Below are 26,067 nucleotides of genomic sequence, written 5' to 3'. Positions count from 1 at the left end.
ACCATTCTGTGAACATTTAAATATGTCATTTTGATTTTTGTAAGTTAAAAAGCCAACTCTTCCTCTGTTTTACAACGCACCTCGCTACCGCATAGATCGGTAGCGATCGCAAACTATTCAACCCCTTTGTTATGGCAAGCCTAAATACTTGTTTTGAATGACTACCTCATCTCTGTACACATAAAATTATCTGGGAGGTCCCTTAATCGAGCAGTGAATTTTAAACACAGATTCACCCACAAAGACCAGGGAGGTTTTCCAATGCCTCGCAAAGAAGGATGCCTATTGGTAGATGGGTAAAAAATAAAAATAAAGCACAAATTGAATATCCCTTTGAGCATGGTGAAGTTATTAATTACAATTTGGATGGTGTATTAATACACCTAGGCACTACAAAGATACAGGCATCCTTCCTAACTCAGTTGCCGGACAGGAAGGAAACCGCTCAGGGATTTCACCATGAGGCCAATAGTGACTTTAAAACAGTTATAGAGTTTAATGGCTGTGATAGGAGAAAACTGAGGATGGATCTGTAATGGAATTGTAATGTTTGTACTAATTTCTGTGTTCTATTTATGTGCTGTTCTATAAACCAATATCTGTGTTCATGCAAGTGGCTGACTGAACAAATCCTCACTATCAGTAGCTGCAATTTGGCATACGCCCAGACCTTGTTTTGAGAATTAACGAAAGACATCTCAGTTTTAAGGTCTCAGCTTAGAGAGAAGGAGCCTCGTGAGGTATTGGTCTGTCACATGTTATGAATACAGTATTGGTCGGTCACATGAATGAAACGGTAATGATTAATTCATTATGCAAATATAACTTGTCTGTGTATAGCTGTATATAAGACAACTGTTGGGACAGCCCAGGCACAGCTCCTGATTGACATGTGTACTATGGTGCATTGAGTTGGTTGGAACCTCTCCAGCGCTGACAAATAAACAATGATTAATTTAAGATTGACTTTGAGTCAAGAATTTCCACGACAGATCAACAACATTGTAGTTACTCCACAATACTAACCTAAATGACAGAGTGAAAAGGAAGCCTGTACAGAATATAAACATTCAAAAACATGCATCCTGTTTGCAAAAAATGTGTCAAAGAAAGAAACTTTGTCTTGAATGCAAGGTGTTGTGTTTGGGGCAAATCCAACATAAAACATCACTGAGTAACACTTCATATTATCAAGTATGGTGGTGGCTGCATCATGTTATGGGTATGCTTGTCATCGTCAAGGACTATGTAGTTTTTTGGGATAAAAATAACGTAATAGAGCTACGAACAGGCACTCCTAGAGGAAAACCTGGTTTAGTCTGCTTTCCAACAGACACTGGGGAAAAAATGCACTTTTCAGCAGGACAATAACCTAAAACACAAGGCCAAATATACACTGGAGTTTCTTACAAAGATGACATTGAATGTTCCTAAGTGGCCTAATTAGTTTGGACTTAAATCCGCTTAAAAATTTATAAATCTATGGCAAGACTTGAAAATAGCTGTCTAGCAATGATCAACAACCAACTTGACAGAGCTTGAAGAATTTTTAAAATAATATTATGCAAATATTGTACAATCCAGGTGTGCAAAGCACTTAGAGACGTACCCAGAAAGACTCACAGCTGTAATCGCTGCCAAAGATTCTAACGTGTTAATTCAGCGGTTAGAGAAGTCAGATTTGAAAATTCCTAATAAGACACTTGTCATCTCCTTTGTGCACAAAACATCCATTGGATTATTCAAATATGTGTCACTCACAGGTCGTGTTCGGAGAATCAAAATTGTGATGTATCATGGGTAAATTGTGACTAACAGAGCTACAAATAACAATGAGTCGTTATTTATGATGCAAGGTGATTTGTAGATCAGTCAATTGGCAGTCGCCTGCACTGTCGACTGCAATGTCGAACAAGTCCATTAACATTTTATATCGGTTCGTGCTTTCCGGGATACTTGGAACAACCCTAGCCAGTTAAATGTTACATTTAAAATGGTTAGAGTTTAGGGTAGGGACATCCCAAGGAAGCCGAATAACACTTTCCACATTTTTGTATGGCGTGATGACATCAGCACTGCTGCTCCATGTGCACATGTGATGTTGGTCCCACTGAGGTTTTGGGAGTGTTCGAGCTATCGCTTTTGTCAAGTTGGTGACCATTGTTGGTTGTGTGGTTTGATGATCCATGGCTTTATGATGAGAACCTTGCCGGAGACCTGAAGACATCTGTTAGTTTGACATCGCCAGACCAGCTGCGCGTGTCTCGGCCATCAAGCATTTCGATTGTCTATCCCCGCCAAATGCTTTAATGACACGCAGGTTAAAATACCAAAATCAACTATAACTGTATTAATTTGGGTCCAGGTTGAAACACACATGAAACATTCATTGACATTTAGCTAGGTTGCTGTTGCTAACTAGTTTGTTGTGGGATATTATTTTAGCTTAAGTGCATTTGATCCTTTTTTATCTGGATATTTGTATTTGTATTTTATTTTGTGTGACCTGGAGTCATATAAAATTGTGTGTTTCTCTACTCTGATGATTAATCCACAGATAAAAGTGGAATCCTAGTTAGTTATCTTTGATTAATCTCTCCTCGTTCATCTTTCAAGCACCTACGTGGGTTTTAATGCTTGTGAAAACCAATGAGTAGATGGGAGGCAGGGACTTGCAGCTAGCAGTAAGGATGAAATTAAACGGTACACTGTGTGTACAAAACATTAGGAACACATTCCTAATTTTGAGTTGCACGCCCTTTTGCCCTCCAAACAGCCTCAATTTCTTTGGGGACATGAACTCTACAAGATGTCAAGCATTCCACAATCCATGTCTCAATTGTCACAAAGTGGATTGAAGTGGATTTAACAAGTGACATCAATAACCGATCATAGCTTTCACCTGGATTCACCTGGTCAGTCTGTCAGAGATCATCAACTAGATTCAGCTGCAGGACGATTTGTTCCTTGAGTGGATGGTCGGGGGGCCTGAACTTAATTACAAATCATTTGTAGACTGCAAATTGACTGCAAGAAGCCCAAACAGACATGTTTGACAAAGACATAATCATTGCAAACCTTGCTTCCAATTTGTATATGATCTTGTCTCTCTATTATGCATGAGAATACACAGGAACAGACTTTGTAACATAAAATCACTTTGTGTCCAACAATTTTCTTTGCTCAGAAAACTTTGGCGCCAAATAAAACCACCCGCCAGCTTGGGGAACCCTGGTCTTTGTCATGTAAAGAGCAGGTGTTCCTAATGTTTTTGACACTCAGGTTGAAATACAGTGCATTCGGAAAGTATTAAGACCCTCGACTTTTTCATAATGTTGTTAGGTTAGAGCCTTATTCTAAAATGGATTAAATAAATGTTTTCCCTCATGACAAAGCGAAAACATGTTTTAAAAACAGATACCTTATTTACATAAGTATTCAGACCCTTTGCTATGAGACTCAAAATTGATCTCAGGTGCATCCTGTTTCCATTGATCATCGTTGAGATGTTTCCACAACTTGATTGGAGTCCACCTGTGGTAAATTCAATTGATTCGACATGATTTGGAAAGGCACACACCTGTCTATATAAGGTCCCACAGTTGACAGTGTAAGTCCGAGAAAAAACCAAGCCATGAGGACAAAGGAATTGTCCGTAGAGCTCTGAGACAGGATTGTGTTGAGGCACAGATCTGGGGAAGGGTACCAAAACATTTATGCAGCATTGAAGGTCGCCAAGAACAGCCGCCTTCATCATTCTTAAATGGAAGAAGTTTGGAAGACTCTTCCTAGAGCTGGCCGCCCGAGACAAACTGAGCAACTGGGGGAGAAGGGCCTTGATCAGGGAGGTGACCAAGGACCCGATGGTCACTCTGACAGAGCTCCAGAGTTCTTCTGTGGAGATGGGAGAACCTTCCAGAAGGACAACCATCTCTGCAGCACTGCACCAATCAGGCCTTTATGGAGGAGTGGCCAGATGGAAGCCACTCCTCTGTAAGGCACATGACAGCCCACTTGGAGTTTGCCAAAAAGCGCCTAAAGGACTCTCAAACAAGATTCTCTGGTCTGATGAAATCAACACTGAACTCTTTGGCCTGTATGCCAAGCACCACGCCTGGAGGAAACCTGGCACCATCCCTAAGGTGAAGCATGGTATTGGCAGAATCATGCTGTGGGGATGTTTTTCACTGGCAGGGCATGGTAAACTAGTCAGTATCGAGGGAAAGATGAACAGAGCAAAGTACAGAGAGATCCTTAATGGGGTCCTGAGTGCTCTGGAGCAGGTTCTCAGGAAGGTTCACCTTCCAACAGGACAACGAAACTAGGCAAACAGCCAAAACAATGCAAGAGTGGCTTCAGGACAAGTCTTTGAATGCCCTTGAGTTGCCCAGCCAGAGCCCGGAGAGAGGATGAACTTCACTTGCTAATGTAAAATGGTGGTGGTACATGCCACTGCCAGAGGAGATGTAGCTGGCTGCCACAGGTATAGTAAAGTAAAAGTTGGTGATGGTACATGTCGTTGCCACAGATGTAGGAGTGTAAAATGTTTATGGTGCATGTGGTTTTTATGGTGGCGGTCGTACCTCTTGAGCTCTTTAAAATGGAGTACCGCTTGAGGTCTTTTAAGCTCTTTAAAATGGCAGTACCTCTTGAGATGAGCCATCTTCTCCCTTTCACCGATGTCCACTGTGCTGACAACCGCCTCTGCCTTCTTCTTGGCTGATTCCATCTTCTTCAGCATCTGTCACACCACACAAACAGGTCATATATTACTGCCTATCCTCCATCTTTGTCTTGAATAAACAACTATCAACCCCCCTCTTGAATATACAGCTATCAACCCCCCTCTTCCACTTTCCTTCTCTCCCTCTATTTACCCTTTTCTTCCCACACTGCCTTTTTCACCCTTTCTCCCTCTGCTCCCACCTTTTGCATTTAAATGTTTAGTCATTTAGCAGACGCTCTTATCCAGAGTGACTTACCTTTCTCAAGGGCACATCGACAGGTTTTTCACCTAGTCGGCTCGGGGATTAGAACCAGCAGCCTTTAGGTTAATGGCCCAATGCTCTTAACTGCTAGGTTCCTCTCAATTCCCTTCTCTTTCCCCCTCTCCCTTCCTTTCATTCACTTCCCCTCCTTTCTCACCTTTCCTCTCTCCTTCCACCATACATCCCATAATTTCCCCCTCTCCATCCCCATCGCTCCCTCTCTTACCCTGCTCTTCTTCCTGGCCTTAGCCTCGGCCACTCGCTTAATGGGCCTGGCGTTGATCTCCTTCCATTTTGCCTTGTTCTCCTCCACCATCTCCTTGGTGACGAGGATGGGCTTATTCCTGTGTTTTTTCTCGTCATCCACAAACCACTCAAGCACCTCGCACTGGTCCTCCGAACTCACAAACCTGAACACACACACCGTCACACTTGAAAGCAGAAATAATACAAGGCATGGCTAAATAAAATTACTATTGTTCATTCATATAGTGTGCCTGCAAGCGTCATTAGTGAACACACACGCACAGTAATCATCTAATCTTGCCTGTGAAAGGAGCCATCTACCAGGTCCCTCTCTCGCTTCTTGGACGTGGCGATCTGACAGCCCAGGGCCATACCCTCTGAATTCATGACGCAAACACGCTTGCCTGGGATAACACATGCACACCAGTTAAAGCTTCAGAACAGATTAAATCTAGCCATTGGTCGAAACAGCTATGAGTCACTCTGTAAGGCCCTCCCCCTAGCCATGTTTTCTTTACTCACTGGTGCTCTCCACTAGCACCACCTGGAAGTCATCACCGTTGGCATCGCCTTGAATACCGCCTGACCCTTTAGCCTTCTACATCTGAGCGAAGCTCCTGTAGACCACACGTAAAGTGCATAATTTGGTCATAAGCCAAGTGACAATGTCTACCAGCATTACCCCCATTGGAATCTGTCAAATAATAGACGGTGCCATCTAATATCAATTTAAAATCAAATCTAAGATACACTACATGAACAAAAGTATGTGGACACCTGCTCGTCGAACATCTTATTCCAAAATCATGGGCGTTAATATGGAGTTGGTCCCCCTTTGCTGCTATAACAGCTTTCACTCTTTTGGGAAGGCTTGCCACACGTGACAAATGTTATTTGTCACATGCGCCGAATACAACAGGTCACCTTACAGGGAAATGCTTACTTTTTGCCCCCTCTCTCGCGTTGATCTTTCCTCTGCATGCCCCGCATGTCCTTCTTCATGCGGCAGTCCACCACTTTGAACTTCCCCTTGACGCCGCACAGCTTGGTTCCGGAGCCCTTCTTGGCCACAACGTTATTGCCAGAATCTTGTAGTATTTAAAATTTAAACCGCAATCCTGTATGGTCAAGTAACACACTGACACTCATTTGACCTCTGACCTTAGGTGCTTATGCTATCTGTCGGCATTACTCTGTGGTGATGTCCTCTGTCAGAGCGACCACATTGGGAATAGCCTCGATTGGGACCAAGTCGACACCTGAGAAAAGAGAGGAACGTCATAACGCCATAAAAAAACTATCACATCATGTTTAACTGCGATAGTAGTAATATAAAATGAATTAGTTGGTATACAGTGCATTCGGAAAGTATTCAGACCCCTTGACTTTTCCCACATTTTGCATTACAGCCTTATTCTAAAATAGATACAATTTTTTTTTTTCCCCTCAATCTTCACACAATATCCCATAATCACAAAGCAAAAACTTTTTTTAAATGTTAGTAAATGCTTTAAAAAATAAATAAAACTGAAATATTACATTTACATAAGTATTCAGACAATTTACTCAGTACTTTGTTGAAGCACCTTTGGCAGCGATTACATCCTCGAGTCTTCTTGGGTATGACGCTACAAGCTTGGCGCACCTGTACCTGTATTCTTCTCTGCAGATCCACTCAAGCTCTGTTAGGTTGGATGGTGAGCGTTGCTGCACAGCTATTTTCAGGTCTCTCCAGAAATGTTTGAGCCGGTTCAAGTCTGGGCTCTGGCTGGGCCACTCAAGGACATTCAGGGACTTGTCCCGAAGCCACTCCTGCATTGTCTTGGCTGTGTGCTTACGGTTGTTGTCTTTTTGGAAGGTGAATCTTCACCCCAGTCTGAGGACCTGAGCACTCTGGAGTAGGTTTTCATCAAGGATCTTTATACTTAGCTCCATTCATCTTTCCCTCAATTCTGACTAGTCTCCCAGTCCCTGCAGCTGAAAAACATCCCCATACCATGGTGCTGCCACCATCATGCTTCAGTGTAGGGATGGTGCCAGGTTTCCTCCAGATGTGACGCATGGCATTCAGGTCAAAGCGTTCAATCTTGGTTTCATCAGATGAGAGAATATTGTTTCTTATGATCGTAGAGTATTTTGGTGCCTTTTGACAAACTCCAAGCGGGCTGTCATGTGCCTTTTACTGAGGAGTGGCTTCCATCTGGCCACTCCTCCATAAAGGCCTGATTGATGGAGTGCTGCAGAGATGGTTGTCCTTCTGGAAGGTTATCCCATCTCCACAGAGGAACTCTGGAGCTCTGTCAGAGTGACCATCGGGTCCTGGTCACCTCCCTGACCAAGGCCCTTCTCCCCCAATTGCTCAGTTTGGCCAGGCGGCCAGCTCTTGGAAGTCTTGGTGGTTCCAATCTTCTTCTATTTAAGAATGATGGAGGCGACTGTGTTCTTGGGGACCTTCAATGCTGCAGAAATGTTTTGGTACCCTTCCCCAGATCTGTGCCTCGACACAATCCTGTCTCAGAGCTCTACGGACAATTCCTTCGACCTCGTGGCTTGGTTTTTTCTCTGACATGCACTGTCAACTTTGGGACCTTATATAGGCAGGTACGTGCCTTTGAAAATCATGTACAATCAATTGAATTTACCACAGGTGGGCTCCAATCATGTTGTAGAAACATCTAAAGGATGATCAATGGAAAAAGGATGCACCTGAGCTCAATTTCGAGTCTAATAGCAAAGGGTCTGAATACTTATATATATATATATATATATATCAGAGAATATTGTTTCAATCTACACACAATATCCCATAATGACAAAGCGAAAATAATTTTTGCTTTGTCATTATGGGATATTGTGTGTAGATTGATGAAAAAAATGTATTTAATCAATTTCACAAAAGTAATGTTACAAAATATGGAAAAAGTCAATGGTCTGAATACTTTCCGAATGCACTGTATATTAGTGGTGGAAGAGAGGAGGTTTGGCTCCCCAAAAATAAGACTGGAGACGGGCATAAACGTGGACGCCACCTGTAACCTAAGGTATGATCAAGAGAAAGAATGTAAACAAAATATTAACAATACAGTAGCAACTATTCAAAACAAGCAAAAACAACAATACTTCATTGGAAGACATGATAGGTCTATGATTGACATTTTTTGTTATTTAGCAGATGCTCCTATCCAGAGAGACCTACATGAGCAATTAGGGTTAAGTGCATTGCTCAAGGGCACATCGACATATTTATCAACTAGTCAGCTCAGGGATTTGAACCAGTGACCTTGCCCAACAGTCTTAACAGCTGTGCTACCTGCTGACCCAATCCTATTGCTAAAGTACAACTTGACTATCACTTAGTAGGGTTTGAGTGTATATTGAAATACTTTACAGGTGACAATGCTTGCTACTCACCAACCACCTGGAGCTGCACACAAGTCCACAAGAGCCCTGGACTTCTGCAGGAACTGGAATTTATGGTTCAACTGAATAAGTTTAAAGGAAGAACGTGAACGATATCCTGAAGGAGTGGAAAGCAAGTATTAAACACATATAACAAGCCAATGTCTACATAGCTAAGTTAGCTGTTTCAAAACAAACCAGCTGGCTTCAACTACTGTATCAGAACCCTGAAAAGCCAGTTAGTTTCTAACGTTACTAGCTAGCTATGTTATTGAGTATTGATGGCTAAGTATATGGGTCAAGTGCACCCGAATCACTGGTTGGCAACATTAGGTACATTATATATTCTCAAACTCAGAAGCACACAGTACAGCCAGAGTAGCTTTCTGTATCTTTAGCTAGCTAGTTAAGTTAGTCCATTTAAATGGGGCTAACGTTAATACTAATAGCACGATGTGTCTGGAGAAAGATAACAGATCCTACCTGTTTCCTTTGCTAAGTGGTGGAAATGATATTTTCTGGTCTTTCCAACTTTGAGTTTGTTCCCCAAGTTTGCTGGCGTTGTTGATCACTTAAGACGAAAATTGTGCGTTTCCTTTGGAATAATATGATTTACATATGACTGACGCATATCGTCAACCACCTTCATTAAAACGGAACACGTGTGGCTTCTCTGCGCATGAAATCTAACTCGCATAACAGTTTGACGCCTGGAAACATTATTGAGTTGTTGTAACTAAAAACAGTAGGCCTTTAATTTGTATATGTAAAGTACATTCACGTTACATTGTTTTTTGATTATTATTCAATTCGTTTTGTCAGTTTTTCTATCGTTAGAATTTTAGATGATGTTTTAAACTGTCTGTGCTTGACAAGATTGAATTATATGAAGAATCAAACCCAACATAATAAAGAATAAAGATTTTTGAAACTGCAGTAAACGTGCAGTAACTGCAGTTGACTGTGGTATTTTGGATGCTGTAATTGCATTATAACTGCAGTTCAACTGCTCTATTATTCTGCAGTTATACTGCCCTCTAACTGCAGTTACAATGCAAAATTACTGCAGTAAAAAAAACTGTTGCTTTGGACGTAGTATTTGCAACATACTGTAGTTATACTGCACTCTAACTGCAGTCTTCTTTCGTAATGGATGCGATACTTCAGTTCTTTATTAATTATTCTTTTGTTACATTTTACATTTCATTCTAACTTCATTCTCACACAACCAATCCTTTGAACATCTCCAAATGTGTATCTCCAGCAAGATACTGCATTAATTGTAATGTTGGCAACATCTCTACTGTATACAGTACTTTGTCTGCTTGGCCTCATACAAATGATGATACAAAGGGTCATTGCATCCATGTTTTATGACAGTGGGTAAAGATGAGTATCCATTTATCTTCTTAACCAAAATAAGATTGTTTCCCAGAACAGTAGTAGCACAGGACAGTGCTGCTGTTGTTGAGGGGCTTCAGAAGGGTCGGTTTCTGGAGCGTGTGTTGATCAGTCCAAGAACAGAGAAGGCACTTGCTGCAGCCGTCACCAAACTGATAGCTCCAATGGCCCGTGTGGCCTGTGGACGTGGGAAAAACACAATTGTAACTTGAATACAATAACATCTAATGTAGTATCATGAAATTATAAGTGTATGGTGGTGGAAAGGGAGACAACATAGTGGCTTATACCACAATATATAGATTTCAAGTCGTGATGAGGGCTAGAATGGCATTTTATACATTAGAAAAAAAGGAGAGAGTAATGCCAAATATCCAAATTGTCACAGAGGCACTTATGCATGTAAATCTGAGAGGATTATATAAGTATATGAAATATAGTGGAAACTCTACCTGCCCTGTAAGAAGGTATAATACCGGTAAACTATTATCAAATCATGATTGGACACTGAAACCTATGGGGAGTGGCTGGGTATCGATTTGGGATTGGGCATCAGCGAAGACATTGAGAGAGAGAATACAGAGCATACACAGGAAGATAGAGACAGGAAGAGTGCGAGAAAGAGAGAAAGAAGGATTGAGAGACCTGCTCAGATACCCCCTCCCCGTAGCGCAGCAAGGTGACAAAGTGCTCGCAGTTACTGCCCAACAGGTCATAAGACACCTCCTGGCCAATGAGGTCTTGAGATCGCTGAATTATGTCATCGACAGGCAATGGAGTGCGGTCGTCGTCGTATTTGTTGTTGACCCGGTACGAGTCATCTCCAACCACTTCCTTTAGAAGCTGCATTCGGACCACTGCCTTTCGACTGAACACTGACTTCACACTGGAGATGGCTGCAGCCTGACTCTCGTCTACAGGAGAGAGACAATATTAAATGGGTGTGAAGGGGTAGCATTATTATGGTTATTGAGTGGTTGGAATTCATTCAAACTTGCATGGATAAATGTGGATTTGAGTGAATCCCACCCTTTCACAATGCTGAATACATTCACAAAGGGGTGTTGACTTGTTATGCGTGTGTTTTTTTTTAAAACTCAAACGTATTGAGCAAGTTAGTGCATTTGAAGCGTTCACATTCTGTAAGATCCAATATGATACATAAAACACCAATACGACACACATACAACATATCCTAACTCAAGCTAGGATTTGCCCTCATGTCCACACTGCTTTCACTGACCAACAGGTGTCAAGTTGATGATATAACCATCTCCCAGGTACAGAGCCCAGTGCTGATAGGCCGGTCTGAAGATCTCAATGAGGTCACCAGGCTGGGGGGTCCCAGGGGGGTCAAGAGGGTTGGGGTCATTAGAGGCCATCTATAGGGAAAGGAAGTGATGTCAGAAGATTTACACACATGCTCAACAATGTAGGATATTGCCTCCATTTACAATCAACATACTATTATTTAGTATCGAAAAACACTCAAATGGTTTACAAACCACAACCTCTCTCCACATGTGTAAGGGGCTGAGGTCACCGCTGCTAATTTAACCATCAAACTCTCTCCTATCACTATGGGTTCAATGAAGTTCAATGAGGAGAGTAACCCCTTTCTCCCTGAATACAATATTCATGTACTCTGAGGTCCCAAAGATGTATATTTATTTTAATTTTATTTCACCTTTATTTAACCAGGTTGACCAGTTGAGAGCAAGTTCTCATTTACAACTGCGACCTGGCCAAGATAAAGCAAAGCGGTGCGATGAGTGCAGATGAGGATGTGCAAGTCGAAATACTGGTATGCAAAAGAGCAGAAAAACAAATATGGGGATGAGGTATGTACAGTGCCTTGCGAAAGTATTCGGCCCCCTTGAACTTTGCGACCTTTTGCCACATTTCAGGCTTCAAACATAAAGATATAAAACTGTATTTTTTTGTGAAGAATCAACAACAAGTGGGACACAATCATGAAGTGGAATGACATTTATTGGATATTTCAAACTTTTTTAACAAATCAAAAACTGAAAAATTGGGCGTGCAAAATTATTCAGCCCCTTTACTTTCAGTGCAGCAAACTCTCTCCAGAAGTTCAGTGAGGATCTCTGAATGATCCAATGTTGACCTAAATGACTAATGATGATAAATACAATCCACCTGTGTGTAATCAAGTCTCCGTATAAATGCACTTTGGGGCTTTAGTGACAAAATGGATGGCACTGTGATAGACTGCATCCAATTTACTGAGTAGAGTGTTGGAGGCTATTTTATAAATGACATCGCCGAAGTCAAGGATCGGTAGGATAGTCAGTTTTACGAGGGTATGTTTGTCAGCATGAGTGAAGGAGGCTTTGTTGCGAAATAGGAATCCGATTCTAGATTTAACTTTGGATTGGAGATGCTTAATGTGAGTCTGGAAGGAGAGTTTACAGTCTAGCCAGACACCTAGGCATTTATAGTTGTCCACATATTCTAAGTTAGAACCGTCCAGAGTGGTGATGCTAGTCAGGCGGGCGGGTGCGGGCAGCGATCAGTTGAACAGCATGCATTTCATTTTACTAGCATTTAAGAGCGGTTGGAGGCCACGGAAGGAGAGATGTATGGCATTGAAGCTCGTCTGGAGGTTAGTTAACACAGTGTCCAAAGAAGGGCCAGAGGTATACAGAAGGGTGTCGTCTGCATAGAGGTGGATCAAAGAATCACCCGCAGCAAGAGCGACATCACTGATATATACAGAGAAAAGAGTCGGCCCAAGAATTTAACCCTGTGGCACCCCCATAGAGACTGCCAGAGGTCCGGACAACAGGCCCTCCGATTTGACACACTGATCTCTATCTGAGAAGCAGTTAGTGAACCAGGCGAGGCAGCCATTAGAGAAACCAAGGCTGTTGAGTCTGCCGATAAGAATACGGTGATTGACAGAGTCGAAAGCCTTGGCCAGGTCATTGAAGATGGTTGCACAAGTACTGTCTTTTATCAATGGTGGTTATGATATTGTTTAGGACCTTGAGCGTGGCTGAGGTGCACCCATGACCAGCTTGGAAACCAGATTGCATAGCGGAGAGGTACTGTGGGATTCGAAATCGTCGGCGATCTGTTTGTTCACTTGACTTTCGAAGACTCTAGAAAGGCAGGGCAGGATTGATATAGGTCTGTAACAGTTTGGGTATAGCGTGTCTCCCCCATTGAAGAGGGGGATGACCGCGGTTCAATCTTTAAGAATCTCAGACGATACAAAAGAGAAGTTGATCAGACTAGTAATAGGGGTTGCAACAATGGTGGTGGATAATTTTAGGATGAGATGGTCCAGATTGTCTATCCCAGCTGATTTGTAGGGATGCAGATTTTGCAGCTCTTTCAGAACATCAGCTGTCTGGATTTGGGTGAAGGTAAAGCGGGGGGGGGGGGGGGGGGGGCTTGGGCCAGTAGCTGCGGGAGGTGCAGAGCTGTTGTCCGGGGTTGGGGTAGCCAGGTGGAAAGCATGGCCAGCCGTAGAGAAATGCTTATCGATATTCTCGATTATTGTGGATTTATCAGTGGTGAAAGTGTTTCCTTGTCTCAGTGTAGTTGGCAGCTGGGAGGAGGTACTCTTATTCTCCATGGACTTTAGTGTCCCAAAACTTTTTGGAATTAGTGCTGCAGGATGCAAATTTCTGTTTGAAAAAGCTAGCCTTTGCTTTCCTAACTGACTCTGTGTATTGGTTCCTGACTTCCCTGAATAGTTGCATATTGTGGGGACTATTTGATACTAGTGCAGTACGCCACAGGGTGTTTTTGTGCTGGTCAAGGGCAGTCAAGTCTGGAGTGAACCAAGGGCTATATCTGGAAAGCACTTTTAAAGAACAACCAGGCATCCTCTCGCGATGGGATGAGGTCAATACCCTTCCAGGATACCCAGGCCAGGTCGATTAGAAAGGCCTGCTCGCTGAAGTGTTTTAGGGAGCGTTCGACAGTGATGAGGGTGGTCGTTTGACCGCGGACCCATAACAGACGCAGGCAATGATCGCTGAGATCCTGGTTGAAGACAGCAGAGGTGTATTTAGAGGGTTAGTTGGTCAGGATGATATCTATGAGGGTGCCCATGTTTATGGATTTGCGATTGTACCTGGTAGGTTTTTTGATAATTTGTGTGAGATTGAGGGCACCTAGCTTAGATTGTAGGATGGCTGGGGTGTTAAGCATATCCCAATTTAGGTCACCTAGCAGTACAAACTCTGAAGATAGACGGGGGGCAATCAATTCACATATGGTGTCCAGGGCACAGCTGGGAGCTGAGGGGGATCTACTGTATAACAAGTGGCGACAGTGAGGGACTTATTTCTGGAGAGATGGATCTAGCTCGAACTGTTTGGGCATAGACCTGGATAGTATGACAGAACTGTGCAGGCTCTCTCTACAGTAGATTGCAATTCCGCCCCCTTTAGCAGTTCTGTCTTGGCGGAAAATGTTGTAGTTGGGGATGGAAATTTCAAATTCTTTGGTGGCCTTCCTAAGCCAGGATTCAGACACGGTTAGGACATCAGGGTTGGCGGAGTGTGCTAAAGCAGTGAATAAAGCAAACTTAGGGGGGAGGCTTCTGAGGTTAACATGCATGAACCCAAGGCTTTTACGGTTGCAGAAGTCAGCAAATGGGTTAACCTCTATATCACCAGAGTACCATGTACACTGACAAAAGTTATACCCTAAAACACATCAGTGTCTGTGACTAATGCTACTGGTTTAAATAAAAAATAAAAACTGTATTTGGTGAGTGCACATGTATTTATTTATTTAAATGAATCACAAATAGTTTTCTTATTTCTAGACTTTGTGTAGAGAATGGCAGTTGCACACTCTACAGACAATTAATTTCAAGTCAGTCCTCAAGGGAATTAGTTATACATTTAATAAGAAAAATAATAATAATTGTAATTCAAGAAAATTAAATCCTAATAGCAAAATGTTCCCATCCATATAAGGGTCTATCTCCCAACCTGCCCCATATACAGTAGCTAAGTTGAAGGTCAACAGGGTCATAGACATACAGTAGATATAGGCCTATACATATTAATCATGCCAAAGACAATTGAGGTGAAAATAAGAAACTTTCGCACACAAAACGTTACTCACAGTAGAGGTTGCACTTTTTCTATCCATCCCACATCATGCTTCCACAAATTCTGAAAGAAGAAACATGGATGAAACCATGTCACCCCCCCCATCACCATCTGTTTGAGAGTAGACCTTATAGTTCAGTGTTTCCCAACCCTGGTCCTCGAGTACCACCAACAGTACACATTTTTATTATAACAATGGACAAGCACACCTGATTCAGCTTGTCACAATAATCATAAAGCCCTCAATGAGCTGAATGAGGTGTGTGTCCAGGACTACAACAAAAATGTTTGCTTGTTGGAGGTACTCGAGGACCAAGGCTGGGAAACACTGCTATAGTTATCCTTGTGCTATTGACTGCATTCCTACTATGCATATCTGTGCCATACCCAAATGGTATTTTCATAACAACTATTCTCTGAAAAACATGTTCAATCAATAAAAAAGGAAAGGAGAGAGACGATAAAATGTACTTGAATTTTGATGTTTCTTTTGTGGTAATATTCTTCGATCATGGTAGGTGATCTAATTTCACAGAGAGAGAAAGTGCTGGAGAACAGGGTACAATGTAGTGGGTAAGGTCACACACATACACACAGAGACAATACACCAAGCTCTTGTGCCACGCACAGTCACAATGGGACCTACATAATAGAGAAACTGACAGAAAATGTGTTTGTCACCACTGAAAGTAATCAGACTTTGACATTGGGGGGGAAAAACATTTATAAATGTTTAGGGAGCATTTATAATGAGTGTCAAAGTCATAGTTCAAGAACATATATGTGTAAAATTAGAGACAATATAGTCCAATACATGTAAAGGGAAGATAAAATGTCCATACATTTGTATTCGGCCACACAGAGAATATCTCTGAGTACACCTGGCATGTGATGAAATCTATAGCATCCTGGGAGAGCTATGTGTGTATCCATGTTATCATTAATTCATAAGTCTGAAGCTATGTGGTGGAACATTAAACCATGTTTAGTGATGTTATTTACAAAATGAGCACATAAATATTTGTGTACTTCAAATTAAATTATACTTGACATAATTCAATGTAGGTCCTATAGCCTAAAAGTGTGTTACTTTATTACAACTTCAGAATACTATTCAACTGTATACAAAAACAAAGAAGTAATACTTACTCGAACACTAACACCTTTTTCTTCCTCTCCATTTTAGTGCTCCATGATTTATAGCCGCACGTTTTGAAAGTCAGATGAGGGAAATAATTCAATCCAAGTCCTTGTGATGGTCGGTTATCTGAGGGAAAAATCTAACTTATTCGGATTAGAGTCCCTCTGATTGCTTGGTGAAAATTGAAGCGGTGCTTGAGGTCCTGCAGGTAGGTAGTGTTTCATGTGCATACGTCGTGGTATGGTATCGACTTTGACAGATGATGACAGTCACCGGGTTACTGCCACAGTTCACTGATGCTAGAAGGCTGTCCCTTCCATAGCAGCACTGACAGTGTGTATTCATAGTGTATCAATAAAGAATGCTTTGATATTATGTAGTAAGATGACTGACCATTCCTGCAACAAATTATCATCACTGGCATGGAAATTATGTACATAAGTCAGTTTGTGGCTGAGCCTTGAATATTTTTTTATGTAATGAATTATAATGAGGTCTGTTTTGAATAGGCTGTAATATAATTCCAATAGACCATTTTCTTAAGTTATACACTAATTCTCTCCCAGGAGGGCAGTACGTAGCCTACCTGTCTGTATTTATTTTATTTAGGCTATTTCATGTAGTCAGCGGTATTGGGCAAATCTTGTAGGCTACTAAATGACAGGTGCAATGTTACCCATGGGTATTTTTTATTTAACTAGGCAAGTCTGTTAAGAACAAATTCTTATTTACAATGACGTCCTAAGAACAGTGGGTTAACTGCCTTGTTCAGGGGCAGAACAATACATTTTTACCCAATGCTGGCCCAATGCTCTAACCACTAGGCTACCTGCCGCCCCGAATGCTAGCTAGCTAGCTAGTTAGCATTTACAGTATTGCAGATAGTAACTCGTAAGGTCATATTCGGGTTAATCTGTTAACATGCACCTTTGATATCCTGCCCACTGTAACGGTTGTCTTGGGTGGAAGAAGGATCGGACCAAGGTGCAGCGTGGTAAGTGTCCATAATGTATTTTAATATAGACAAATGAACACTCGAACAAAAACAATAAACAATGACGTGAATTACAAAACCGAAACAGTACCGTGTGGCGATAAACACTCACACGGAAACAAACACCCACAATTCAAAAGTGAAACCCAGGCTACCTAAGTATGATTCTCAATCAAAGACAACTAACGACACTTGCCTCTGATTGAGAACCATACTAGGCTGAAACAGAAACCAAACATAGAAAAACAAACAGACCACCCACCCCAACTCACGTCCTGACCATACTAAATAAAGACAAAACAAAGGAAATAAAGGTCAGAACATGACACCCACGAATATATCTGTAACCATGAAAAAACAGAATATTCCTAAATTGAATAGTAACTGAAATCTGGACACCGACTGTAGGCCTATAACCTCTCACATGTAGCGTAATATTAACTCCTGCAGAATTATGCATTTCTTGCAGTAAAATGATACAACAAATGTTAATTTTGTCTCGGGAACAGCAGTGGAGAAATATAATTTATTTCTTTCAGCATCTCTTGAGAAAATGCAAAGCCTGTGTAATGCATTCTTTGACACTGTATGCAAGTAGACAGTATTTCAACCACAAGCAAGATGATGCCGACAGATGGTTGTCTAGCTTCTAGTCCTTAGGAAACTATGCAGTATTTTTTATTTTTTTAATGTATTATTTCTTACATTGTTAGCCCAGAAAATCTTAAGTGTTATTACATACAGCCGGGAAGAACTATTGGATATCAGAGCAACGTCAACTTACCAACATTACGACCAGGAATACGACTTTCCCGAAGTGGATATTTTGTTTGCACAACCACCCAGAGCATTGGGTCTAACCCCAGAGGCCGACCCAAAACAACGTCGCCGCAGAAGAGGTAGACATAACGACCTCCTGGTCAGACTTCAAAGGTGTGCACACCACCAACCACGTCCGAGTATATTACTCACCAATGTCCAGTCTCTAGACAACAAGGTAGACAAAATTAGGGCAAGGTTTTCTTTCCAGAGAGACATCAAAGATTATAACATTCTCTGTTTCACGGAAACATGGCTCTCAGGATATGTTGTCGGAGTCTGTACAGCCACCTGGATTCTTCATGCGTCGCGCCGACAGAAATAAACCTCCCTTCTGGGAAAAAGAAGGGTGGCAGTGTATGCTTCATGATTAATGACTCATGGTGTAATCGTAACAACATACAGGAATGTACTTTTGTTTACCTGACCTAGAATTCCTTACAATTAAATGCAGACCATATTATCTCCAAAAATAATTATCGTCGGTGATTGTCACAGCCGTGTATATCCCCCCTCAAGCCGATACTACAACGGCCCTAAAGGAACTTCACTGGACTCTATGCAAACTGGAAACCATATATCCTGAGGCTTCATTTATTGTAGCTGAGGATTTTAACAAAGCAAATTTGAGAACAAGGCTACCTAAATTCTACCAGCATATTGATTGTAGCACTTGTGTGGGTAATACAGTGGATCACTGCTACTTTAACTTCCGCGATGCATACAAGGCCCTCCCCTGCCCTCCCTTCGGCAAATATGACGACGACTCCATTTTGATACTAGGCAGAAACTCTAACAGGATGTTCCCATGACAAGAACTATTCAATGCTGTTCTGACCAATCGGAATCCACGCTTCAAGATTGTTTTGAACATGCAGACTGGGAAATGTTCCGGGCAGCCTCGGAGAATAACATTTATTTATACGCTGATTCAGTGAGAGAGTTCAAATAGAAGCACATTGGAGATGTTGTACCCACTGTGACTATTAAAACCTACCCTAACCAGAAACCGTGTATAGATGGCGACATTCGCGCAAAACTGAAAGGGCGAACCATCGCATTTAACCATGGAAAGATGGACTGGGAATATGGCCGAGTATAATGTAGTTATTCCCTCCGCAATGCAATCAAACAAGCAAAATGTCGGTATAGGAACAAAGTGGAGTCGCAGTTCAACGGCTCAGAGACGAGACATATGCGGCAGGGTCTACAGGCAATCACTGACTACAAAAAGAAAACCAGCCATGTCACAGACACCGTCTTGCTTCCAGACAAACTAAACACCTTCTTTGCCCGCTTTGAGGATAATACAGTGCCCCCGACACGGCACGCTACTAAGGACTGCGGGTCCCCCCTCTCCTTCTTCTTGGCCGACGTGAGTAAGACATTTAAACGTGTTAACCCAAGCAAGGCTGCTGGCCCAGATGGTATGCCTAGCCGCGTCCTCAGAGCATGCGCAGACCAGCTGGTGTGTTTACGGACATTTTCAATCTCTCCCTGTCCCAGTCTGCTGTCCCTACATAATTCAAGATGGCCACCATTGTCCCTGTACCCAAGAAGGCAAAGATAACTAAATGACTATCGCCCCATAGCACTTCTGTCATCATCGTGCTTTGAGAGACTAGTCAAGGATCATATCACCTCCACCTTACCTGCCACGATAGACCCATTCCGAGCTGTTGTTTTGCCACTGAACAAGGCACTGTTCCCTGTTTAGGCCGTCATTGTAAATAAGAATTTGGTCTTAACTGACTTGCCTATTTAAATAAAGGTTCAATAAATAAAACATATTTGCATACCGCCCCAATAGGTCCACAGACGACGCAATCGCCATCACACTGCACAATCTCATCTGGACAAGAGGAATACCTCTGTAAGAATGCTGTTAATTGATTACAACTTAGCATTCAACAGCATAATACCCTCCAAGCTCATCATTAAGCTTGAGGCCCTGGGTCTCAACCCCACCCTGTGCAATTGGTTACTGGACTTTCTGACGGGCCACCCCCAGGTGGTGAAGGTAAGAAACAACATCTCCGCTTCGCTGATCCTCAATACTGGGGCCCCACAAGGGTGTGTGCTCAGCCCCCTCATGTACTCCTTGTTCATCCATGACTGCGTGGCCATGCACGCCTCCAACTCAATCATCAATTTTGCAGACGACACAACAGTAGTGGGCTTGATTACCAACAATGACGAGACAGCCTACAGGGAGGAGGTGAGGGCACTCGGAGTGTGGTGTCTGGAAAACAACCTCTCACTCAACGTCAACAAAGGAGATGATCATGGACTTCAGGAAACAGCAGAGGAAACACCTCCTATCCACATCGACGGGACAGCAGTGGAGAAGGTGGAAAGTTCAGTTCCTCGGCATACACATCACGGACAAACTGAAATGGTACACCCACGCAGACAGTGTAGTGAAGAAGGTGCAACAGCGCCTCTTCAACCTCAGGAGGTTGCACAACCACAAGCCCCTCCAGAGGGTGGTGCGGTCTGCACAACGCAAGCTACCTGCCCTCCAGGACACACCTATTGCACCCGATGTCACAGGAAGGTCAAAAAGATCAGCAATAATAAAATATGCACCCAAGAAGAACTGAAAAAATGGTCATTGTTTTCTCAGCTTTTCATTTCCTTAAAACCCACCAAACTGGCATTTGGACATATTGCACAGGGACAGTCTTTCCATTGTTTTGGAGTTATGGTGTTTTCTCCCTGGTCCCTAAAAGAAAAGACATTTATCAGTGTTAAATAGATTACTAATGCATTCATTCTATCAATGTAAGACATTCTGGTTAACACATTTATTTAGTCTTCTGGAGCAACAAGTTATGACAGAAGAGAAGCTGCATGTATCTAAATATAGTTGACAAACAAATGGGCTTACCAAAAGCAGAAAGTTGTGTCGTGTCTTTAGTATCCTTAATGTGATGACATACTATTTTATCAAATCGATTACCTAATGTTTAATTGATTACATGATTTAATTAAATCAAGCAACAATTTACTCATTAATGACCTGGGGCACCACAGAGAAGTTTATTTAAGGAGTTCGGTCTTCCGAATTAACTCTTAGAGATCTCAAGATCTTATAAGGGCACAAGGCGAGACCCAGATGCAGACACAGGAGGTGTAACGGCTGTCTTCCTCCTCCTCCAACGAGGAGCAAGCAAACACTGAAACAAAACAATAAACGACACGTGAAATAACCAACCGAAACAGTTCCGTGTGGAACACACAGACATAGAAAACACAAGTGGGAAAAGGCTACCTAAGTATGATTCTCAATTAGAGACAACTAATGACACCTGCCTCTGATTGAGAACCGTACCAGGCCAAACGCAAACACAACATAGAAAACAGAACATAGACAACCCACCCAACTCACGCCCTGAACATACTGAAACAAAGACAAATCAAAGGAACTAAGGTCAGAACGGGACAGGAGGCAGATGGTTGGAGTCTTAGATGTTTATTAATCCAAAAAGGGTTAGGCAAGAGAATGGTCGTGTACAGGCACAAAGTCAAAACCAGTTCTGAGTCTAGTAGGTACCGAAGGGCAAGCAGGCTCGAGGTCAGGGCAGGCAGAATGGTCAGGCAGGCGGGAATGGAGTCCAGAAAACAGGCAAGGGTCAAAACCAGGAGGACTAGCAAAAGAGAATAGAAAAAGGAGTATGGGAAAAAACGTGTTGGTTGACTTAACACACATACAAGACGAACTGGAACAGAGAGAAAGGAAACACAGGGAAAATAAGCGACACCTGGAGAGGGTGGAGACAATAACAAGGACAGGTGAAACAGATCAGGTTGTGACAGATCTCTTACATTTCAGTCATCAGTCATTAATTATTCTTTACCTTCTATCAGTCTCATCTGAATGTTGCAAAATTCTTGGTTATCTGCACGAACCCTAGTTTCCATAATGAATCAGCAATATACAAATTGGCTTAACTTTTTTTTTACTAACTAAATAATCACAGAAATACATAACAAACCATAGATATTGGTTACTAGCAATGATAGAAAAGTCCCTAGTGGGCTAAGCCGACATGACAGCTTGGTAGAAAAAAGGAAAGGGGTGAGACTGAGAAAGAGCGGGAAAGACAAAATGGATTCATAACACACAGTCTATAATTATATTAATTAAAATGTCAATCCTTTGCACATGAACGCTCATTAGAGAATGAGCTCATTAGAGAATGAGCTCATTAGAGAATAATTGCAATGTATATATATTTACGCCCGTATGTTGTTGTCGTCTTCTCTGTTGGAATCCTCATTTGTCCTGTAGGGTTCATCAGAGTCTCTGGTTAACTTTCATTGAAGTCGCTATCTTTTGTTCATAGAATAGATGCTTCGGCAGTTGTCTGTATTCTCATTCTAGGTTTAGGTCATTTCTAGCTGCAGACTAGTAATTATGCGTCTAAGATTTGCTCTTATTCTGTAGTGATCGACTGTCTCACCATTTCCAGCCGTGTAGCCAAACTACAGCTGTTTGGTCTCCGATCTTGTAGTTTTAAACCATTTCACACGTAGCTTTAGCTACATGTTTTCTAATCTTCTTAACCATTCGAGACGTCCGGCTTACCGAGGGTCTCTTTGGGATCTTGTAGTTTAAACCACTTTACACACCAGCGTCACCTGTCATGTTTTGGTCTGGTGTGAATTTCTTCAGGAGTGGGTTTTATTCTCTTCAGAGAAAAGGGCGGTCCTAAAACGCCTAATGTGATGTCTGGGCTCACGGGGGTGTGGCCACTGACTAGTTAACCTTTACATGAAAATCGGTATCTCATTTAGAAGGTTAAGATGACATTACAACTTTTCACAAATAGTTTCATGTTTAATCACATAAGTTTCACAATATTCAGATGTAAACCTGACAGCTGGGAAATGTACACTTTAAGAGATACCGTTATGTGTGTTTCCTGTCCTCCATGAGATCACCAAATGAAACTCACTCGTCATAACTGTCCCTTAAGTGTCCACGGACCATTCCCACATTCTCAAAAGTAGAGATATTATTTAATTCTCCCATTTTGGGTATTCGAAGTTTGGCCAAGTCAAGATCATTGTTCTCTCTCTCTCTCTCCCTCAATACTGCATGTCCAAAGGGGGAGAGGGTCCCTACCAGGAATGTACGACCTGTCGTTAAATCATAAAACTGTGGAGAAAGAGAGAGAGGGAGAGTGGGGGCTATTATCCTCCCCCCAGGGCACGTCATGACAGTCGTCTTAATTAGGGGTGAAAGTGGCCAGTAGGATATACGGTCCAGTACTGAGTATCAGGAAAAGTATTTATTATGGAATTATGGTGGATCGAACTGCGCAGGTAAGATGTGTTTGTCAATCAGATGAAAACACACAACACACATGATATGTGAAGCTGAGCCTGTGCAGACTGCAAAAAAACTATAGTAAACGGGATAAGATGTTTACATGCCACAGTATTCCATCTAAGATCAGCATATCCGAATACAAGCTTTTGGGGTTTATTAGAAACAGGATATGATGTTTATATGTGTCAACTCAAAAACAGAATACTTGACTATCCTGAATAATAACGGGATATAGGTGTGCATGTAAACATAGTGCAGATCTAGCGCCCACTTTCGGCTGCCTAGGCTAGTTCAAAATGAAGGTGAAAATATAAAAGGTGCTACAGATATGATTTATTTATATTTTTACATTATAATTTCAGAAAATGTCCATAATATACCTGCAGTAATAGTGGAATGACAGTGTTTCACAGTATTACTTTCCCGCCAGTGTTGTGCTTGGCTGTGATATTGGCGTATTGATTTCTGCTGCCGGAGAGGCATCAGCTGTCAAAATGGGAAAGCTGTTTTGACTTTGTGTCTGTGTTATTTAGTGAAAATCACTGTCATTTCCTGGTTTCTAAAATTCTACACTGTTTGCTCAATTTCAGTTCATATGTGAGATAAAAAAAAAACACTGAATAGAGTAGGGAATCATTGTACCTTCTAAATGTTTGCTTTTACAGATGTTTAAAGCTGGTGGACTGGGGCCTCCTGAGTGATGCAGTGGTCTAAGGCACTGCATCACAGGTCTACCTGTGCCACTAGAGATTCTGGGTTCAAGTCCAGGCTCTGTCGCAGCCGGCCGCAACCGGGAGGCCCATGGGGCGGCGCACAATTGGCCCAGCGTCGTCTGGGTTAGGGAGTGTTTGGCTGGCAGGGATATCCTTGTCTCATCCCCGCACTAGCGACTCCTGTGGCAGGTCGGGCACAGTGCACGCCGACACGGTCACCAGATCTACGGTGTTTCCTCCAACACATTGGTGCGGCTGGCTTTCGGGTTGGATGGGCATTGTGTCAAGAAGCAGTGGTTGGGTTGTGTTTTGGAGGACGCATGGCTCTCGACCTTCGCCTCTCCCGAGCACGTACGGGAGATGCAGCAATGAGACAAGACTGTAACTACTACCAATTGGATACCATGAAACTGGGGAGAGAAAAGGGGTGAAAAATACAAATAATAAATAAAAAATAAAAAAGCTGGTGGACCAACAGTAAAAAGCTCAAGTGCGAGTCTCTGCCATTTTACGGGAAATTGGATGTGGGGGAAGGGGGATATTTGTTTTGAGTGCTGTTGCAATTCACCTAGTGTAGCACCTTTAATATGTATACCTACTTCTAGAAGCATTGTCAAGAGTCAAGGTGCACACTTTTCTTCTGCTCCTCTACTTATCAACAACAACAAAAATTGCAAACAAAAACTTCTTGCAGAATGTGCCAGATAAAGCATGTCACAATATTATCCACAGTAGATCTACTCCAGTGTCTCTCTAGTAATTAGCCTACTATCAACCTGGAGAGGTAGAGGAACATATGCACTGTTCAAGATGACTGTGTGATCACGCTCTCCGTAGCCGATGTATTTAGTATTTGGTATATTATTAGGATCCCCATTAGCTGTTGCAAAAGCAGTAGCTACTCTTCCTGGGGTCCGCACAAAACATGAAACATGAAACATGACATAATACATAACATTAATAGTCAAGAACAGCTCAAGGACAGAACTACATAAAAAAATGTTTAAGGCACCCATAGCCTACATATCAATGCATACATACAAACTATCTAGGTCAAATAGGTGAGAGGAGTTGTGCCATGAGGTTCTGCATTATCTGTTTAAAAAACAACTAGGTTTACTGTTTATTTTAGCAATATGAGATGGAACGGCATTGGGGACTGTGAAACACCCCTGGTGGCATGTCTGGTGGGGTACGTGTGTGTGTCAGATCTGTGTGTAAGTTGACTATGCAAACAATTTGGGATTTTCAACGCCTTAACGTTTCTTATAAAATGAAGAAGTGATGCAGTCAGTCTCTCCTCAACTCTTAGCCAAGAGAGACTGGCATGCATAGTATTTATATCAGCCCTCTGATTACAACGAAGAGCAAGATGTGTCGCTCTGTTCTGGGCCAGCTGCAGCTTAACTAGGTCTTTCCTTGCAGCACTGGACCACACAACTGGACAATAATCAAGATTAAACCAAACTAGAGCAGAACTTGCTTTTTGGAGTGTGGTGTCAAAAACCAGAGCATCTCTTTATTACAGACAGACCTTTGTCCATCTTTACAGCTATTGAATCTATATGTTTTGACCAATGAAGTTTACAATCTAAGGTAACGCCAACGCCATTCATTACCAGATCCAGCTGAGGACTAGAACTTAGGGAATGATTTGTACCAAATAGAATGCTCTTAGTTTTAGAGATGTTAAGGACCAGTTTATTACTGGCCACCCTTTCCAAAACAGACTACAATCCTTTGTTAAAGGTTTCAGTGCCTTCATTAGCTGTGGTTGCTGATGTGTATATGGTTGAGTCATCAGCATACATGGACACACATGCTTTGTTTAATGCCAGTGGCAGGTCATTGGTAAAATAGAAAAGAGGGCCTAGAGAGCTGCCCTGCGGTACACCACACTTTACATGTTTGACATTAGAGAAGCTTCCA

The 26,067-nt window shown here is 42.1% G+C and overlaps 2 protein-coding genes across 6 annotated transcripts; both read right to left on the bottom strand.

Annotated features, from left to right (window-relative positions):
- Positions 1-4,097: 4,097 nt before the first annotated feature.
- On the bottom strand, positions 4,098-9,299 carry LOC110524017 (phospholipase A and acyltransferase 1). Of its 3 annotated transcripts, XM_021603298.2 has the most exons (6): positions 9,117-9,296; positions 8,646-8,751; positions 6,178-6,493; positions 5,536-5,638; positions 5,215-5,398; positions 4,098-4,741 (listed from the first exon to the last, which is right to left on the bottom strand). In XM_021603298.2, the coding sequence occupies exons 4-6, from the start codon at positions 5,619-5,621 to the stop codon at positions 4,424-4,426; spliced, it is 588 nt and encodes a 195-aa protein (XP_021458973.2). In that variant the 5' UTR covers positions 5,622-5,638; positions 6,178-6,493; positions 8,646-8,751; positions 9,117-9,296; the 3' UTR covers positions 4,098-4,423. The 3 variants fall into 3 exon arrangements, with proteins under 3 accessions (XP_021458973.2, XP_021458974.2, XP_036833673.1); XM_021603299.2 differs by lacking the exon at positions 5,536-5,638 and having other exon boundaries at positions 9,117-9,299; XM_036977778.1 differs by lacking the exons at positions 6,178-6,493; positions 8,646-8,751; positions 9,117-9,296 and adding an exon at positions 5,757-5,876.
- A 73-nt stretch (positions 9,300-9,372) lies between these two features.
- plaat1 (phospholipase A and acyltransferase 1) lies at positions 9,373-16,566 on the bottom strand. 3 transcript variants are annotated; one of them, XM_036977779.1, is made up of 6 exons: positions 16,283-16,565; positions 15,605-15,656; positions 15,147-15,196; positions 11,278-11,416; positions 10,680-10,948; positions 9,373-10,212 (listed from the first exon to the last, which is right to left on the bottom strand). In XM_036977779.1, the coding sequence occupies exons 3-6, from the start codon at positions 15,171-15,173 to the stop codon at positions 10,111-10,113; spliced, it is 537 nt and encodes a 178-aa protein (XP_036833674.1). In that variant the 5' UTR covers positions 15,174-15,196; positions 15,605-15,656; positions 16,283-16,565; the 3' UTR covers positions 9,373-10,110. The 3 variants fall into 3 exon arrangements, with proteins under 3 accessions (XP_036833674.1, XP_021458975.1, XP_036833675.1); XM_021603300.2 differs by lacking the exon at positions 15,605-15,656 and having other exon boundaries at positions 16,283-16,564; XM_036977780.1 differs by lacking the exons at positions 15,147-15,196; positions 15,605-15,656 and having other exon boundaries at positions 16,283-16,566.
- Positions 16,567-26,067: the final 9,501 nt, after the last annotated feature.

Source organism: Oncorhynchus mykiss, chromosome 5 (genome assembly GCF_013265735.2).
Source record: "Oncorhynchus mykiss isolate Arlee chromosome 5, USDA_OmykA_1.1, whole genome shotgun sequence".
NCBI classification, from domain to species: Eukaryota; Metazoa; Chordata; class Actinopteri; order Salmoniformes; family Salmonidae; genus Oncorhynchus; species Oncorhynchus mykiss.
Note: the sequence above shows the minus strand (reverse complement) of the source record. Positions and strands in the feature narration are given on the sequence as shown.